Source organism: Salvelinus namaycush, chromosome 26 (genome assembly GCF_016432855.1).
Source record: "Salvelinus namaycush isolate Seneca chromosome 26, SaNama_1.0, whole genome shotgun sequence".
Lineage (NCBI taxonomy): Eukaryota > Metazoa > Chordata > Actinopteri > Salmoniformes > Salmonidae > Salvelinus > Salvelinus namaycush.
The window spans coordinates 10,378,538-10,398,013 of NC_052332.1; the positions used below are offsets into that span (position 1 = coordinate 10,378,538).

At 44.2% G+C, this 19,476-nt stretch overlaps 2 protein-coding genes across 3 annotated transcripts in view; one reads left to right on the forward strand and one right to left on the reverse strand.

Moving 5' to 3' along the window:
- xrcc4 (X-ray repair complementing defective repair in Chinese hamster cells 4) overlaps positions 1-4,420 on the reverse strand; it is a 21,653-nt gene extending 17,233 nt beyond the window's left edge. For both annotated transcript variants that reach the window (XM_038964944.1, XM_038964945.1), the window contains exons 1-3: positions 4,278-4,420; positions 2,537-2,685; positions 2,230-2,417 (exon numbers count right to left, since the gene is read on the reverse strand). In XM_038964944.1, the coding sequence (XP_038820872.1) occupies positions 2,230-2,417; positions 2,537-2,678 (330 nt within the window). In that variant the 5' untranslated portion in view covers positions 2,679-2,685; positions 4,278-4,420. The remainder of the gene's footprint in view (positions 1-2,229; positions 2,418-2,536; positions 2,686-4,277) is intronic.
- Positions 4,375-12,999, forward strand: tmem167a (transmembrane protein 167A). Its single transcript, XM_038964947.1, has 4 exons — positions 4,375-4,507; positions 5,087-5,196; positions 12,167-12,201; positions 12,413-12,999. Exons 1-4 carry the CDS (start codon positions 4,505-4,507, stop codon positions 12,481-12,483), a joined length of 219 nt encoding a protein of 72 aa, XP_038820875.1. The 5' UTR covers positions 4,375-4,504; the 3' UTR covers positions 12,484-12,999.
- Positions 13,000-19,476: the final 6,477 nt, after the last annotated feature.

Here is a 19,476-nt window from a genome sequence, read left to right on the forward strand (position 1 = left end):
TACTGGTGATGAAAACCATTAACCTCCACACATTTAAACACACATAGACCAGCCACACACACACACACACACATTCAAACACAGTCCTGGTGTAAATCAAATCAAATTTCATTTGTCACATGCGGCGAATATAACAGGTGTAGACCTTACAGTGAAATGCTTACTTACAAGCCCTTAACCAACAATGTCTTTAAATAAGTGTTTATTTAAATCGTTTAAATAGAAAATAAAAGTAACACATAATTAAACGGCAGCAGTAAAATAACAAGCGAGGCTATATACAGGGGGTACCGGTACAGCGTCAATGTGCGGGCGCACCGGTTAGTTGAAGTAATATGGACATGTAGGTAGAGTTAAAGTGACTATGCATAGATTATAAACAGAGAGTAGCAGCAGCAAAAAAGAGGGGTCTGGGTAGCTCTTTGATTAGCTGTTCAGGAGTCTTATGGCTTGGGGGTAGAAGCTGTTAAGAAGCCTTTTGGACCTTGACTTGGCTCTCCGGTACCGCTTGCTGTGCGGTAGCAGAGAGAACAGTCTATGACTAGGGTGGCTGGAGAGGATGAGAAGTCAACAACATTCAGTTATTCACATTCTATAAAAATGCTTAAAATGTAAAGTTGCACAATATAATTGATCTGAGGAAACCCACTGACTAGTTGAAAATGGCTGCCCTGTGGGCCATAATATGACTGTTTATTGTCAAATACATGTTGCTGTTTGAGATTACACTGATCACTGCTGGTATGGTAATGGTGATAATACCCTCCAGCGATGTGGGAGCCTTCCTGGGGCTGTTGCTATGGGCCAGTGACGTGCAGTAAAAAGAGAAGGGTCACATTCCCATCTTTACATCTACCAAACAACAACCACCCCGATGTTCCTAATTCTCCTTATCCAGGACTGTTTTACAGGGTTCTATATGGTTCTACAGTATACGGTTCTACAAGGGTATTGTAAGGTTCTCCCTTTTCTTACAGCTGGTGTCAATAAACGCTCACTCTCAGCAGAAATTACACAACATGCACACACACACTGCTGTTGCAAGAACAGCCATTAGACTTGGATCATTTGATAATGAGTCATATCTCTATGATGAATGAATTCATATATTTATAAACTGTTGAGCAACAGAAAACAGTTGAGACTTTTCCATCTGGGATGATGCATCACAGACACTTCTATAAACGTCCTGGTCCAACACTCTCGTTTCTGAAGCAGTCAATCCTATTCATTTCCCTTTTCTACTGAAACACATGCACTAGGATTTCCATTCCGTCATTACCCCATTACTATGGCAACAAAGCACAAAGTGTATATGTGTGTGTGTGTGTGTGTGTGTGTGTGTGTGTGTGTGTGTGTGGTTGACCTCTGAGCACACTGACTGTCACTAAGTTGGTGTGTGTGTTTTACCTCCATAGTGATAGTATTGTACAGTACAATTTTCCTGTCAAAGCAGGGAGTTGGAGGAAGACAATATCTTAGGATAACATCATCACTGGTCAACAACAACACACTCCTGAACGATCCAATACAACCCTGCTGTTGACTGCCTGACTGACTTGTGTTTTAATATACTGTGAAGCTGATAGACGAATATCCCACTGTTGGAATAATAATAACTACCTGTATTTCATCACACCACTGGCCTCCATTTTGTTTGTTTTTACAGTTATATGACACTAATCCTATAGGAGGGCTTAATACCACTAGCCTATAACAGCTACGGGAAGGGAAGACCACAGTTACTAACAATAAAAACAACACTTCTACGGCATGGTAACTTCCTACAGCGGCGCTTCACTACATTAATGTCTTCCGGGGTTCATTAGCTCAATTAGTGGTAGTTAGAGGGTCCTGCGAGGAAATGGGGACATGAGATATGATACGAGATACGACATGAGGTTATGGGAGACACAGTTCACTCTCACTTCCATGAACAACTCTTAAGGATGAGATCATATACAAACATCATCAGTGTTAATTCTAGTGACGACATCACATGGACCTCAAAGTGCATGCGACACTGTACACAGATCAGACATCACATGATGGATGGCTAACTTGCTCAAATAAATTCTACAAGTAAAACATTTGATAGGGTTAAGGGCCATGGCAAAGGTTAAGGTTCAGGATAGTCGTTAAACTTGTTGTAGTCGTTAAACTTGTTGTAGTCGTTAAACTTGTTGGGGCCAAAAAACACACCCTGTTATGATTCGTCACGCCACTCACCGAGATGTCCCTCTGCACCTTCTCGTAGGCCAGGGTCATGTTGGCCATTGGGCCGGGGTTATAGGTCAAGGTGAAGCTGTAGTCAGTAGAGGGTCCAGTCCCAGTCAAGGCCTGCTGGAGGTCCTGGATGTAACGATCTGTCTGCATCTCCAACTCCTCAGCCTCCTCCCTCACTGCATCCTCTGATACTACAGACAGGGAGGGAGTGAGGGATGGAGTGAGAGATAGGAAGGAAGATTCAGGTGAGAGTTTAGACAGGTGTGTGGTCATGTTTGTGAGTGCGTGTTCGTCAGGTGTGTGTGTTTACCCTCTCCTCTCCATGCGTTCTGTCCATCAGTGAGCAGTAACAGGAAGCCAGAGCCTAAGTCTCGCCCCCTCCACTCCACTCGCAGGAAGTAGGAAGTCTCTGACTCCGAGGAGATACGGACCTCACGCACCGTCACATGCATCTCACACCTGCAGAAAAACAGCACAGGCACGTGAGGTCATTCCGTCTGTAATTCTGTTTGTATCTAAACAAAGTATTGGAAATAAAACAAAGTTGGGATATTTGTGACAATTGTGATCATTGTTTACCTTTACATTTAGCAGATGCTCTTATCCAGAGCGACATACAGGAGCAATTAGGGTCAAGTGCCTTGCTCAAGGGCACATTGACATATATTTTTTAATTCGGCTTGGCTTGGGATTTGAACCAGTGACCTTTCGGTTAATGGCCCAAAGCTCTTAACCGCTAGGCTACCTGCCGCCAGTGGGTGGATGTGAAAATGACAGTGCAGGATGGACATTATTTCATCATTCTCTTGGCAGGCAGGCAGCACAGGCTGCGTTAGATGCCAGCCAAACAGTAGAACGCTCTGCCTCCCCTCACCTTGGACCAGTCACTATACTCATCCACAGTGACAGTCAGCAACACCAAGTTGCACACATTAGAGCTCAGTGACCGTGATGCGAGTTCAGATGTGCAGCACTGTAAATGAGGAGAACCATGGAGTTTAACCCACCCATCTGACACCCTGTTCAACAGTCATTCATTAATCGCTAGTAACACCTGTACCTACACACCAGCCAGCCACCAATGACACATATTTCTGTCACTCCCCTTTCCAGTTCACACCTGTGCTGAAACCTCGGTCTCAGAATTTCCTCAATTCCTATCTTCTTACTTCTGGATTCAGTCACTAAAACATCACCATTAAAGTAGAGATGGAGAATGTAGATGCACCGATCTTGGCTTTGGGAATTATCTTCCCTATTAGGTTCTATTTTGTTTTGACAGACAGGAAATTGGCACCAGCATGTAGTCTACAGTAAGTGTCTGGGGTGGGGTAAGGGTAGACTACACTAGACTGGGGTCTAAGGGTTGATTTGGGACTTGGCCATGTTGCATGGTGCGAGCAGAATGCATGACAAAGCTCCACTAACATGAGATGATCATAGTAACCTACTTCATTGGCCATCATTACTGAATGCCATGGTTGTAATGATTCATTCTGCCGATTATGTTGCTAAACGAGTCTTAATGGAACGGGGGGGGGGGGGGGGGGCTTACCTGCATCTGTTCAATAGAAACTCTCGTTTAAATTGCAAAACGTGGTTTAGACTAATGATTACACCCAATTTCATACCCAAGCCACCCTCTGTACTCTGACGTTGAACTACTCCCCTCTGGGCGCAGGTATAGGGCACCCCTCAGCAAGAAAAACAGAACTAGACAATCATTTGTGCCAGGTGTGATATCCCTCCTAAATAGCTCGGGCTAATGTTCCTATCGACCCAGTAAGGCCAGCAGGCTCGTCTCTTTTTATTGGGATGTAACTGTTATGAAAGTTGTATTGTCAATTTGTTTTGTATTTAAACGCCACTTTAAACGTGTACATGACACTGCAACACAATTTCCCAAGGGGGACAATAAAGTCAGTAAAGTTGATTGTTAGAGTTTTGAGTTTACATGCATCAGACTTGTTTGTAAACAAAGCTCGACCAATGTAGCACAGCACACGTGTGGCCATTTGCACATGTATCAAGTACGTCAGTGTCCCACCTACCTCGAACTGCACCAGCCTTCGTTAGATAGTTGGTTGTGTCTTTAAATATCCAATGGTCGACTTCTGATATTTAAACCTACAACCGGTGTTAAATCTAGTTTAAATCGCCAGACGCTGCGGTTTCAGTTCGTCTCTTCCTTGTTCCGTACAACGTCATCTGTCTACGACGCTACGGAAGTGTGAGGTGGCACCGTAGCAGCTAGTTAGCTAGCATACCTAGCTCCGACATGGTAAGTTGTTTAATTAAATTCTTAAATATAACATTTGATTAAATATATTGGTGGCGGTGATGTAACATGTATTGGATGTCAACCGCTATTAAACCTTATCGAAGAAGTAGATTAACTAACGTCACCCTCCAAATATATGTAAATACATGTTTTGTGTCTAATATGGAAGTGGTAACGTTATCCCTGTTTTACAAGACGTCTCTATCGCAAGCTACTGTGGATAGCTAGTAGTAGCCAGCATAGCTAGCTAGCTTCATCCATCCAGAATAGTGCATTCTGTTGTCTTTTACAGCTATAAGACGAGATTTCCCTCATTCAGTCAGGAACATGTCCAACTGAAAGAGAGCCTAATGTTTAACATAATAAACCTGGAAACTTGTGTTGACAACCTAAAAAGCCTTCAACTAATAGTCCTGAAGTAGCCTTTTTGTATTTAGCTGTGATCGAAACATATTTGATGGCTTTGCAATAGGTATTCCATAGAGTATGATTTAGCTACCCAGGTTATGTGGAGTCATAGATGCATCCTAGAGTGACGATGGATGTTGAACCAGTAATAACCTCTCATTCCCTCTCCAGTCTGCCATATTTAACTTCCAGAGCCTGTTGACAGTGATCCTACTGCTCATCTGTACCTGTGCCTACCTCAGAGCCATGGCCCCTAGTCTCCTGGACAAGAACAAGACCGGGTATGTACAGACAGTGTTATTGCACTGAACTAAAGCTCTAGGTCATACCTCAGAACCATAGCTGGCCCCTAGCCAGCCAGAGAAGAATAAGACCGTATTATCCCGCTGAGTTAATGTCCTAGTTGGTAGCTACCCTTCCACAGCCCAGAGGGGTATACTGCGAAGGAAGCTAGATCTACTCTGGGTGTTCTAACGCTTCACATTGCAGCCCAGGCTTCATCCGTACTACGGCGGTGCATATTGCTCATCCGCCTGCCGCTAACTCTAGCAGGCTTGTAACTGCCCGTGCATGTCGCACACGGCTAGTCCGAAGCTTTGTCTTCATTCAGACAATGCTGAAACATCAATCCATGAGCGAGTCAGTGCCACATTTCCATGTGCCGAAATCAACGCACAAGCATTCCCCCCCCCCCCACTCCTATCCATAAAATAATTGTATTAAGCCATACAAACGTTTTACTGTGCATGAAGTTTCAAATGCATTGTCATTACTACATTTGTAATGTGACTGGTATTTAAAAATGACTATTTTTAACACACAAAAAAACGTTGCTTAATAAAATATTTAATCAGTCGTCTTCCTCAAATTAAGGGGACAATGAGCAATCTTTGCAAGAGGGAGGGAATCTGATTTCATTGGTCCTCAACTCGCAGCTCAGACACTTCATTCATGATAAATGGGAGTTAGCCCCAAGTTAGCCTGCCCCGGAGCAGGTTAGTTCTGAAGGATCCGTTGCCATAGAAATGTACCTGGCTAAAAGGTGATCCACTTTCGCGGTTCCGGTTATCCCGAGTTGACCAAAGTTACCTTGGTTACTCATCAAACCTGATTTGCAGTATAGGGCTCTGGACTCTTAGCCTGCTAGAGAAGAAGAATACTGAGTACACTAGCTCTATCACCCATAAACCCCCCTACACAGACAGTGTTGTTCATCCACTGAGCTGATGCCTAGATTTGTTAGCTCTGAAAGACAACATTCAAGGAAAGCGATGTTACCTCAACCGACAACTTCAACCCCAGCAGCAATCCAACTCTGATACACTATCATTGCTCAACCCATCATGCCTGTCCAAGCACTCTATCTCTATTCTCTGAACCCATAACCAAATCTCACACTTGGTAGCCAGCTAACTACCTCAAAAGACTACTCTTCAGATCTGTAGCTCTCTACTCAGATCCTCTGGCTTTGTTGACTGTATTCCACTTCATCTATGTAATGCTCTGGGAAGGAGAATGGAACTTTGTGTGTTTGTTTTCCATTGAAGATGACATGAATTGTTTGTGGCTACCAGCTGTAATGAACACGACTATCACTGTCACCAACTAGATAAGTGACTGTTTCTAAATCCTCTCAGCAGTGAGTGAATAAGAGCTGTGTGGTGTTTGGGACCACAGCGTATACACATCACATCGGTTCAATGCTGTTCTTGGTGGGGGGAAGCTAAGGGCTGATAAAACAACAGTTCAGTTTTTCTTCCTCAATTTTCCCAACTCTGTGTGGGTAAGGGAGGCTAATGCAACAAGCTGTGTGCCACATGTTGGGTTAGGGGGAAATTAGGGAATTATTGTGAGCCAGTCATCTGAGGTCGACACACACACACACACACACACACACACACACACACACACACACACACACACACACACACACACACACACACACACACACACACACACACTCTCCAAGACAAATTAGACTGACACACTGCCTGGGCATTACACTGCTGGTGTTAACATGCCACTCACTCACTGCCCAATGCCTAGGAAAATGTAGGCCTGTCTGTTGTTGTTGGGGTGTGTGTGTCAGGGGGGACCCAGAATGGGGCCTTGGGGGAAATTGGAGCCCTAACCCTCCAATCTCTGACTGATGACTGACTGCTTAGTGTTTATAAACCAATGGCAGATTGGCTCAGCTGGATGACAGATAGTCTGTGGCCTGTTAGACCACCATATATTTACGCTAGTACTTAGGAGTCCCATTTCCCATTGGTCTCATTTCTCATGTTGGGAAATTGGATGTTATACATTTGTGGTGGATGGAATGCCCCCACGGAATGTAAGTACTTTGAAACCTAGGGAAAAGCACCATGATATGCTATCTGTCATTATGTGAAAGACAAAAAGCCAATCTGTCCAGCTTTCTAAATGTGTTCTACTAACCCAAACATTGGATATGTATTTTATTATTTTTATGAATCTCTATTTCTACGGGGACTGGTATCAGCAGTGATCTGGTGCTGAGTGTGTGTTTAGACAAGCCACTGATACTCTGTTGGCGAAAGAGAAGAGAAGAGAAGGAAGGATCTGGGGGGGGGGGTGTATGAGTGCTGGCTGAACCATTGTGATGCTCTGTCTGCAGTAGCTGTTCTGGGGGGGCTAAACCCTTTCGACAGGCAGATAGACAATGATGAGGAATAGAGAGCTGGATAGTGTGTTCTGTTGTGGGTTTAAGCCTCCCCAGGGGAGACAGACTCCATGAGGAGCGCTTACATGCCGTCTAGACTCTGACCTCTAACACAGGGTTTCCCAAACTCGGTCCTGGGAAGCCCCCGGGTGCACGTTTTGGTTTTTGCCCTAACACTGCATAGCTGATTCAAATGATCAAAGCTTGATGATTAGTTGGTGATCTGAATCAGCTGTGTAGTGCTAGGCCCACCCAAAAAAAATTGCACGGGGGGGAGGGGGGGAGGGGGGGTCCCCTTCCTTACAGTATATGGACCTATCCACTGTACAGTGCCCTCAGAACAGCCTCAATTCGTCTGGACATGGACTCCACAAGGTGTCGAAAGTGTTCCACAGGGATGCTTGCCCATGTTGACTCCAATGCTTCCCACAGTTGTGTCAAGTTGGCTGGATGTCCTTTGGATGGTGAACCATTCTTGATACACACTGGAAACTGTTGAGTGTAAAAAAAACAAGCAGCGTTGCAGTTCTTGACACAAACCGGTGCATCTGGCACCTACTACCATTCTCCGTTCAAAGACACTTAAATCTTTTGACTTGCCCATTCACTCTATGAATGGCACACATACACAATCTATGTCTCCATTGTAAAAAGGCCTAAAAATCCTTCTTTAACCTGTCTCTTCATCTACACTGACTAAAGTGGATTTAAAGGAAAAATCCACCCAAAACCACTCATTCCTTTAATTTACAGTGTTAAATAACACTAATATGTGATAACAATATTTTTTTTTTTAAATTCAAATGTTTCAATTTGGTGTTATAATAAGGTTGGTAGCATCATGGGAAATCCGCAGTGCTCTCTCTGGGCTGGCTGGCTAGCTGGCTAGCTAAGCTACACACTCTGTGATATGGCCTAAAAATATTTTTTCAAACTTGTGTGATTCACGATATCCAGTGCATTCGGAATTGGCCCAATTCGTATTTTGGCCCCTTGACTTTCCCACATTTTGTTACGTTACAGCCTTATTTTAAAATCGGTTAAATATTTTTCCCCCCCCCTCATCAATCTACACACAATAACCTGTAATGATAAAGTGAAAACAGGTTTTTAGAAATTTTGGCCAATGTATTACAAAAAAAAAAAACATACCTTATTTACATAGTCAAAAGTTTGGACTTTTCAACGGTTTTTCTTTATTTTTACTATTTTCTACATTGTAGAATAACATTCAGACCTTTTGCTATGAGACTTGAAATTGAGCTCAGGTGCATCCTGTTTCCATTGATCATCCTGGAATATTCGAATGAATAAAATGAATTTGATATATCGCCTAGCCCTAATGGGAGTCTATTGGGCACTAGCTCAAAAACCCAATATTAGCACGAATTTCGTCAACAAGAAGTACAACATTACAAATCTTTTCTGCGTGTGAGAGAATTCACTTGCTATCTGTAGCATCGTATAGCTTTAGAATTTTGACATGACTTACTTTAGAAGAAAATAAGCTTGTTTCTCGACATATACACTGACTTTGTCTGAATAAAGGCTAATAAATCCATGTAATATAGCCTACACCTTCACAATGAGTCCATTATTTATTTTAGACAGGTCTAAAGAAACATGATATGAAGAAGAAAATGTAGTCTATTTCAGAAGAACATAATAGAATACTCTGACTTGTCCTTTATGTTAGGTACTGATCTGACTATGCCATATGGCTGTGGGCCACACTTGTTCATTTAGCAGACAAGATTTGCCTAGAAATCCGTGGCATTTTTTTATAGTATGAAGAATATGATTTGAATAAAATATAAATTATGTTTTCTCCAAACGTTGTGAGGGAGTGCGCAAATGCGGCTATTCCGTGTTGAGTGGTTAACAAAGAAACAGGTCCTCCTATATGCTTAATTTAGAGTTATTAATGTAACTGTAGTTGTGATACAAACTTCGGGCTATATGTTTAGATTTCGAATACATTCTAAGGCTGCATGACGTGACTCTAATGATTTGAAAAAAGTAGCATGAAAGGCGTGAGCTCTGCTTTGTTTTTGTACAGGCTGTACACACTTCATCAGTCTCTCATTCACAATTTGACAAGCACTTAAATGCCTCAAATTTCCATGCGGCATCCCCTTTGTGTGGCCGTAATGCCCCCTAAAAAAAATCTATTTTGCGGTGGCTGTTGTGCCTTTTGCGGTAGATGTTGTGCGGTTGCTGTTGTCCCCTTGGGCTGAATATAATAATTATAATTCCCTTCTCTCTGCTTGCTCCGAAGCATCTCTCACTCACATGGCTCTCCGTCACGTGATTGGGTGTTTCTCATAGGCTACAAGTGAAGACCGAAACATCAGGGACGCAACTGCGAGTGTCCTTATCCAATTCCGAGGCGTATGTTGAAGATATTGGAAGAACTGTCCACATTTACTTTTCGGCAGCTAACAAGATGAGTATGCCTAATGAACAGCAAAAGCACTAGCCTTGGTCAATCTACTATCCCCCATAGTACAAAAGTTGACCTATTCTGTGCGAGAAATAAATACTGGGACAGTTGTGGGATGAGATGGATCCCAAATGAATACAACCACACGCAGCAGATCAGAATGTTTAGCTTAATGTTGATCAACTTCACATTTTGAGCACAGCAATGCGCACACGGCAGTAGGCTATAAGCGTGAATGTTCCATTAGCGAGCGGGAAAACACCATTATCAAAAGTGACTTCAAATACGATTATGCATTTAATGCTTTTTATTATAAAGGTGCATTTTCTTCAAACTCATGTGCTGCGTATGTATGCCAGGTACACTCTACACCCGTTGTGTTAATGTGCTTAATTTTAAGAAGTTATTTGGCCACTTTAGTTGTGATACAAACATTATCAAAACATACAGTGCCTTCAAAGTATTCAGACCCCTTGAATTATTTCACATTTTGTTATTATTATTCTAAAACTGATTAAGTAGTTTTTCCTCATAAATTACACACAATACCCCATAATGACAAAGCAAAAAAAGTTTTTTTTAGAATTTTTACAAATGTATAAAAAAAAAAAACATATTACATTTACATAGGTATTCAGACCCTTTTAAGTACGTTGACGCACCTTTGGCAGCGATTACATCCTCGAGTCTTATTGGGTAGGGCGCTACAAGCTTGGCACCTGTATTTGGGGAGTTTTCTCTCATTCTTCTCTGCAGATCCTCTCAAGCTCTGTCAGGTTATATGGGGAGCATCACTGCACAGCTATTGTCAGGTTTCTCCAGAGATATTAGATCGGGTTCAAGTCCGGGCTCTGGCTGGGCCACTCAAGGACATTCGGAGACTTGTCCCAAAGCCACTCCTGCGTTGTCTTGGCTGTGTGTTTAGGGTCGTTGTCCTGTTGTAAGGTGAACCTTCGCCCCCAGTCTGAGGTCCTGAGCGCTCTGGACCAGGTTTTTAATAAGGATCTCTGTACTTTGCGCCATTCATCTTTCCCTCGTTCCTGACTAGTCTCCCAGTCCCTGGTGCTGAAAAAAATCCCCACATCATGATGCTGCCACCACCATGCTTCAAAAAATATGAATATATATTTTTAATACATATTAGAATAAGGCTAATGTAACAAAATGTATATAAAGTCAATGAGTCTGAATACTTTTCGAATGCACTGTATATGCCTATGGGCTAGGCTACATGAGGTGTGCAGCTATGATTTTGAAAAAGTCGCAAAAAATAGGGTATGCATTGTTTCTTGCCTTACGCTGGGCATCATTCACAAGTGATAGGCTAATATTGTCACCCATCAGACTATTCTTGATTTAATCTTGTCTTTACATATACTAAATAAATGTGTGTGTTTTGATTTAGAATGGACCATTATCATGCACCTGTCTCGAAACGGGCAGGGGGAAAAAATACATGCCATGCACTTAAATAGCGAATGGAGAACGTTTTTCCTGTGGTTCATTTTCATGCTAGCCAGGTAGGCTATACTCCGGTTGTAAAGAGAAGCAATGTGCTTAATATTAGGAAAGTTGAGAAATAAATAGTAGGCGAAGCCTATAGAAAGCTGATGAGATCCTCCTCTTTTTAATAGAGGCCATCATTCTCTTTTCTCACGCAATTGCATAGCCTATAGAAATGTTGTGCAACTTGAGCTCATGGGCTCTCAGGAAGTGTTTGATTAGATTTTTGTTACATTTGCATTGATGTCAGAGTGATTAGAGGGACAATAGAGTGCTGAGTACCAGGCAGTTAGCAAGTTTGGTAGACTACTAATGAGCATCCGCGCTTGAAGAAGCCTAAATACCGTGACTAAACGGTCACGTGGAATTTGGCTGCCTTCATGACCTGTGACCACCAGTGTGGCGGTAATATGGTCACCATAACAGCCTTAGTCCTTGCATCCATATATCTGTCTATGAATTTGAGTGGTTACATTTCTCCAGGCCCATTCCTCAGCTTTTTACCGAAACGAGCGGGTAGAATGCTTTATTGTTTAAACTGCTGATTGCCGCTTTAAAACATTGGTGGTTATGTAAAAACAGTATGTCGCTAATTATCATATCTTTCCCCTCTTTTCAGGTTCTTGGGTATCTTTTGGAAATGTTCCAGAATAGGTATGCTGTTTGTCATATAATCAATAGTTTTATCATCTAGAACACAGCTCTAGAAGACTTGTGATGGCCATGTATACGTTGCTTGCACTTTTATTAGTCACTCTTGGTTTAGTGTTGTCGTAGGGGTAATTCACAACACCTTGAAAGTATTGAGTATTTCCATGTTAACTTCTGAAGTCTCCCATCATCCCCTCTGTATCCCTCCCCCCAGGTGAGAGGAAGAGTCCGTACGTGGCGGTTTGTTGTGTCATCATGGCCCTCTCCATCCTCTTCTCCGATTAGCAGCTCGCCCTTCCCCGCACGCTAAGCACTGTGGGATTCCGAGTGGAAGACTGAAGAAGATGGCAGCAGTATGAGACCGCGATCACAGAGGAGGCCTGCATGGGACACAGCTGTTTCCCCCCCAGTTTCTTTTGGGTGGGGTGTCATGTGGGGTGCGGATAACGGACTGTAGTAACACATAAGGACCCTCTCTGGAGAACAATACAAGCCTCCGTCTTCCATCCCTCCTTTCTTCTCTTCTCCTGGTGGCCATTTCACAATTCAGTTGTTAAAATGGCCTCCTGGATCTCTCTGTAAACAGACAGTTGTTGTTTATTGATTTTTGTTGTCCTCTGTGTTATTATCCCGTAGGGATCGCCCCATGTCTTTCCCTCCACTCGGATCTGTAATGAGGGCCATGTGGTAGATGGCCAGAGGTTGGAGAGCAGTGTTTGATAGTTGACAGTGGTTTTTTTTGTTGTTTTTCTGTACATTAAAGACCCGGCGGATGAGACTACTCGACCACTGTTGACGGTCCAACTTGTGCCTTTCTATAACACGGGAGTCATTTTTTAAAATATTTTTTATCATTGATCACGGGGTGTATGTATGTTACCAAGCAGGATCAATGGGTTTGCCTAGCCAGTTCACTTTCCAAAATATTCTTGATGTATTAACTCTGTATTCAACTTATGTTCTCTTTCCCAATCAGAAAATAAGTATTTGATTAGTGTTACCTAGTTAGCTGATCGATCCTGCTTGGTGAAACAACCCTGTGGTTGCTGTCTTTATTGCAGTCGTGATCAAATCAAATGTTATTTTGTGACATGCGCCGAATACAACAGGTGTCGACCTTACAGGGAAATGCTTACTTACAAGCCCTTAATCAACAATGCTGTTTTAAGAAAAAAAAGTTACAAGTAATTAAAGAGCAGCAGTAAAATAACAATAGCGAGGCTAGTGGGTACCGGTACAGAGTCAATGTGCGGGGGCACCGGTTAGTTGAGGTAATTGAGGTAATATGTACATGTAGGTAGAGTTATTAAGTGACTATGCATAGATACTAACAGAGTAGCAGCATCGTAAGGGGGGGGGGGGGGGGGGGACAATGCAGATAGTCTGGGGTAGCCATTTGATGTTCAGGAGTCTTATGGCTTGGGGTAGAAGCTGTTTAGAAGCCTCTTGGACCTAGACTTGTGCAGCTGTGATAAGAGATCTGTGCAATCAGTACGACCTGGAACGTGCCCATTATCTCTGCAATGACACCACTACAGCCAAAATGTCATTAAATCTGAAGTAAAGACAACTGTTCTCATCTCCTGAGGGATTCTCTTTTTGACTTGTTGGCTGTACGTACAGCAGTAAAGAAATCTCCTAACACACATTAAAAGTTTGAACAACAGGCCAAATCCCCATTTTACTACTTAATGGCCACACACACACACACACACACACTGGAGCCCCAACCTTATCCAAAGCCCAGTAGCCTAGAATTATGGTTGTATTTACTGGTGTACGAGGAATTGTTGTCAGGGGGACAGGCTTGGAGGGATTGACACTAGACTGTTGCGTTGGAGTAGGTCAACAAATTATCTCTCTCCAGCCAAGGTCTGGATCATTTATTTAAATTGGCAAGTTAGAGATTGGACTCCCATTGATGCCTGGTCCAACAGCAGAGAGGGCGGGAGAGACGGTGAGGTAAAAAGAGAGGGGTAAAAAATCTTCAATGAGAACATTTCTCCTTGCCCTTCCTCTCTCCCCCATTTTAAGTTGCTCGTTTCTGGTAAATGTCAGTGTCACTGCTAACACAACCTACTGCTGATTTTGTTGAGTTCATAAGTTCTGCAAATGTGGTGGTTGCTTGTGCAGAGAATCGGTTGCAGTTAGTTGACGTGAATGGAACCCTTTGAATCCTGGGTCGACTGTGTGTGTCAGTGTACTGTAGGGGTCCTGCTGTATCCTGTAGTGTTAGTGGGTCAGTGTACTGTAGGGGTCCTGCTGTATCCTGTAGTGTTAGTGGGTCAGTGTACTGTAGGGGTCCTGCTGTATCCTGTAGTGTTAGTGGGTCAGTGTACTGTAGGGGTCCTGCTGTATCCTGTAATGTCAGTGTACTGTAGGGGTCCTGCTGTATCCTGTAATGTTAGTGGGTCAGTGTACTGTAGGGGTCCTGCTGTATCCTGTAATGTTAGAGGGTCAGTGTACTGTAGGGGTCCTGCTGTATCCTTTAGTGGATCAGTGTACTGTAGGGGTCCTGCTGTATCCTGTAATGTTAGTGGGTCAGTGTACTGTAGGGGTCCTGCTGTATCCTGTAATGTTAGTGGGTCAGTGTACTGTAGGGGTCCTGCTGTATCCTGTAATGTTAGTGGGTCAGTGTACTGTAGGGGTCCTGCTGTATCCTGTAATGTTAGTGGGTCAGTGTACTGTAGGGGTCCTGCTGTATCCTGTAATGTCAGTGTACTGTAGGGGTCCTGCTGTATCCTGTAATGTTAGTGGGTCAGTGTACTGTAGGGGTCCTGCTGTATCCTGTAATGTTAGTGGGTCAGTGTACTGTAGGGGTCCTGCTGTATCCTGTAATGTCAGTGTACTGTAGGGGTCCTGCTGTATCCTGTAGTGTTAGTGTGTCGGTGCTATGACCCACCTAACCAAAATCCTGTTGAATATTATAATGCTGACCAAGCACGTCAACTAAAGCAGTGTTTCCCAACTCCAGTCCTTGGGTCCCCAAAAGTACACAATTTTGTTGTAGCTCCGGAAAAACGACTGATTCAACTCACCGAGGGTTTGGCGATTATTTGACAAGTTGAATCAGGTGTGTTTGTCCGGGACTTCAATAAAAAATGTGTACTGAACTAAAGCATGCTTACCACTGTCTTACAGCAACACCTGAAGGACAAGGATAGGCTCGTTAACAGATACACACACACACACACACTCGTTGTGTCTGATCTTTCACATCTCCTCGACTCTGAACTCCCCACTTTCATCTGTCCTCCTCCTCCTCTCTTCCCTCCTCATCCACCCGTCCTCTCCTTGGTTGCAAACGGGAACACTTCACTTTCATGTCTCCTCTCCTTCCGTCTCTTTACCATCGCTCCATTCACAGGCCCTAAACTCCCCTTCTGCACCGGATGGCTACACACACACACACACACACATCCTAAACTCCAACAGCCTCAGTAGTTTTAGATGCAGATACACCGCACTAAGTCACCCAGGACCTAAACCCTGACTGATCCTAATGGCTTCCAGGTCGAGCTGGAGGTAATGAGGACTCCCTGACGTCTGCCCCAGGCAACTGGTCCCTCCTGTAGTTTTCACTATGACCATCTGGAATGGACAGTCACTATCTAGCCATTCTAGAAAGGGTAAACATGGCCATACGGGCCATATCAGAGCTGATAAACAAGTGTGGTAAGAGCTATCTGTTCTCAATTGAATTGCATTTTTGGTAAGAAGCTGCAGCAGCGATAATTCTGTTCAGTGCCGTATGGCCTCCTTTTGGTGCACTACCGACCCTGTTATTAGAACTGACTGGTTCTGGTCCACCTGGTAGTACACTGGTCCTTTTATTCCTTTGACTCAGAGGAAACCTACACTTCCATGGCTATTTACATTGATGGTGATAAGGACTGACTGACTAATGTACTTTTCCACGTTGTTAATTCCAGGGGCCAAGGCTAATGTTTCTTGTTTTGGCTATACTGGTTGAAGTGGAAGAGTTCCCTGTGGTGAAACGGGACCGTGGCGGAGCTGGAGAGTAAGAACAACAGCTACTCGTTACTGTGATCAGAACCAACAGGGCAGAACTAGTGGGCCAGAACACGGCACACCACCTTGGCCACCACCACACTGTGATGATAGATTCTGCTGCCATTTAACGGCCTTGTTTGTCCAGTGTCATTAGCCCTACTGTGCTGTGTGGGGGGTAGAGTGATGGGCACAGACAGCACTAGTCAGCTCTCTGTCTGTCTGTGTGTGTGCGTGCGTGCGTGCGTGCGTGTTCCTACTGTTTAGGGTTAGAGTGATTGGTCTCTTACGGTGACAGAACTGGCCTCTCAGACACCGCAGAGAGGGATCTGTAAAAAAAGAGAGCGGGGATCTGTCCCAAATAGCATCCTATTCCCTATGTAGTACACTACTTCTGACCAGGCCCATAGAACTCTAGTCAAAATTATACAACGGGTGGGTCTTGTCGTGAATGCTGATTGGTTAAAACCACATTCCAGCCGGTGTCTATTCCACAGGTTACCACCGGCTAAATCTATGATGTTAAAATGCCTACTTACTCTGTTCCATCTGACTGTGCCCTTGGTGACACAGCCGTGGAGTGTGGAATCTTACGTAAGCTCTGTAACCCAGATATAAACTCTAGGGTCTGACAGTATCTCTTTCCAGGGTCTGTTGTGTGTTTGCCTGTGTTTATTAATATGTGACCTAAAAGGGAGGGTAATGCCGAGGGAGCCAGGCCAGGCAGGGTTTTTAGGCAGCTGGGAGGAATGAAGCTGACCTAGCACCTCTGGCTGTCCCCCCTCTTGCAGACTCTGCAACTAAAAGGTTTCACAGAGACTCTATGGGACTTCATAAAAACCTTACTTCAGGAGAAGCCAGTCACTGTGTTTTATCTGCCCAGTTCATTTCTCTAAGCAGCTCTGTCCACGTCCTTATTAAACCTGCTTTAACACAGAGACAGGCCTGGGACGGAGCCCCAGATGCCTTCTCTATCCCAGTGGTCTCTGCTGGCTAACACGCGCGCAGTAGAGGATGGCAGCGCTGAGAAGGTTGCGTGTCTTGCCGGTTTCTGCTCGACTTTGCTAATTTTGCGTTAATTGTTACTTTGTTTGCTAAGAATGTTGGCGCAATAATTTCCTACGTATGACAAATAAGTTGCTCTGGATAAGAGCGTCTGCTACATGACAAATACACTTATCGATCATGAATCGGAAGCTACTGTATGTCTCAGCCTCCCAGATCTAGAATACTACATATACAACTTTGTTCCCCACACAGCAGGTTTACCTACTGCTGCTGACCAAGATAACCAAAGGTAAGACCGGCTACGAAGAACAGGAACGAAAGGGGGACTCCAAACTAGGCTGGAAAGACGGGCTACACAGCCTCCTCTTCCTAGTATCCATGTCCAATCCCTGGAAAATACACTTTGAACTCTGAGTAAGGCTTTTATCGCAGTGTGACCTCATGCTGTCTCTTTTTGTTTTGACAGAGACACGGTTTACGGACGTTACACTCAACTCTAGTGTTTAACCAGACTGCTTTTCCATTTTCCGTATGGATTATTGTCCATTGTCCATAGGGTTTCTAGCTTTGGTTGATTTAAAATTGTATCTTCACGTTAATCAATAATACTGTATGTTGGTTTCACGTCTAAATCTCAACCAATCTCAACCAAAATGTATTTAAAGTTTGATTAAATTGGATTTCGGCCTATTCTTTAACTTAGATTTTTGGTTGAGATGGAGACGTGAATGCAATATATAAATTATTAATTTGTAGACCAACTGAATTGTGTTTGGTTGTCAACGCAACCAAATATCAACATATTGAAGGAGAACTTCTGCTTGGATAGTTCTATATGTGCCACTGACTTAGTCTGGCTTCATTGTGTTGATGATGATGTACCCACAATAAAAATCCGGACATACCCCAAGCAAAAACCCTGGATGAACAGAGATATCCGTACCATGCTGAGAGCCCCTACTGCATCATTCAATGTCCGCAGAACGAACCCCGATGTCTCAGTGGCGTGTGACGCGTACAAGGCAAGCAGGTTCGACAACTCAGATACCCGACACGTGGCAAGGACTACAGACTAGCATGGACTACAAAGGAAAATCCAGCTGTGTGGTGCCCACCGAAGCCTCCCTCCCAGACGAGCCTAACACATTCTATGCTTTCTTCGAGGCAGACAATACCGAGTCATCCAGGAAGACTGTCTGTTCCGGACGACCAGGTGCTTTCGCTTTCCTAGGCTGACATGAGGAAAACTCTCGAGTGAATACTCACAAACCCGCTGGCCTAGATGGCATCCCTGGCCGCGTCCTCCGAGTGTGTGCTGACCAGCTGATGGGCAACTTCTCTGACATCTTCAACATTTCCCTGTCCCAGGCTGGAGTCCCCCCTGCTTTAAGGAGACCACCATCCTAACAGTGCCCAAGAAGAACAAGGTGACATGCCCAAATGACAATTGCCCAGGCACACTGGACCCACTCCAATTCGTCTACTGCTCCACAGATCCACAGAAGATGCCATTTCCATCGCTATTCACACGGCCGTAACACATCTGGACAAGAGGAACACCTATGTGAGAATGCTGTTAATTGACTACAGTTCAGCACTATTGTTCCCTCCAAGCTCGACACCAAGATCAGAACCCTGGGTCTGGACACCTCCCTCTGCAACTGGATCCTGGACTTCCTGACGGGCAGACCACAGGCAACAAGTATTGGCAACAACACCTTTAAATCAGGGACCCCCCAGGGGTGTGTACTCAGCCCTCTGCTGTACTCCCCTATTCACCCACGACTGCGCAGCTTTACATGACACCAACCCCTTCATCGCCAAGATTGCTGACGACACCACTGTTGTAGGCCTGATAACCAACAATAACGAGTCGGCCTATAGGGATAAGGTAGGTTAACTGGCATTGTGGTGACAGGACAACAACCTCTCCCTCAATGTCAGTTAAATAAAGGAATTGATTGGTGACTTCAGGAAGCAGAGGAGGGAACATGCCCTGATTCACATCAACAGGACTGCAGTAGAGAGTCAGCAGTTTGAAGTTCCTCGGCGTCCACATCACTGAGGACTCGACATGGACCAATAACACCACCACTGTTGTCAAGAGGGCGCAACAGCATCTCTACTTCCTAAGGTGGCTGAAGAAATTTGGCATGCCACCCTGGGTCCTCTCCAAATATTACCGCTGCACCATCGAGAGCGTCCTGACCGGTTGCATCATGGCCTGGTACATGAATTGCTCTGTCCACAAACCCAAGG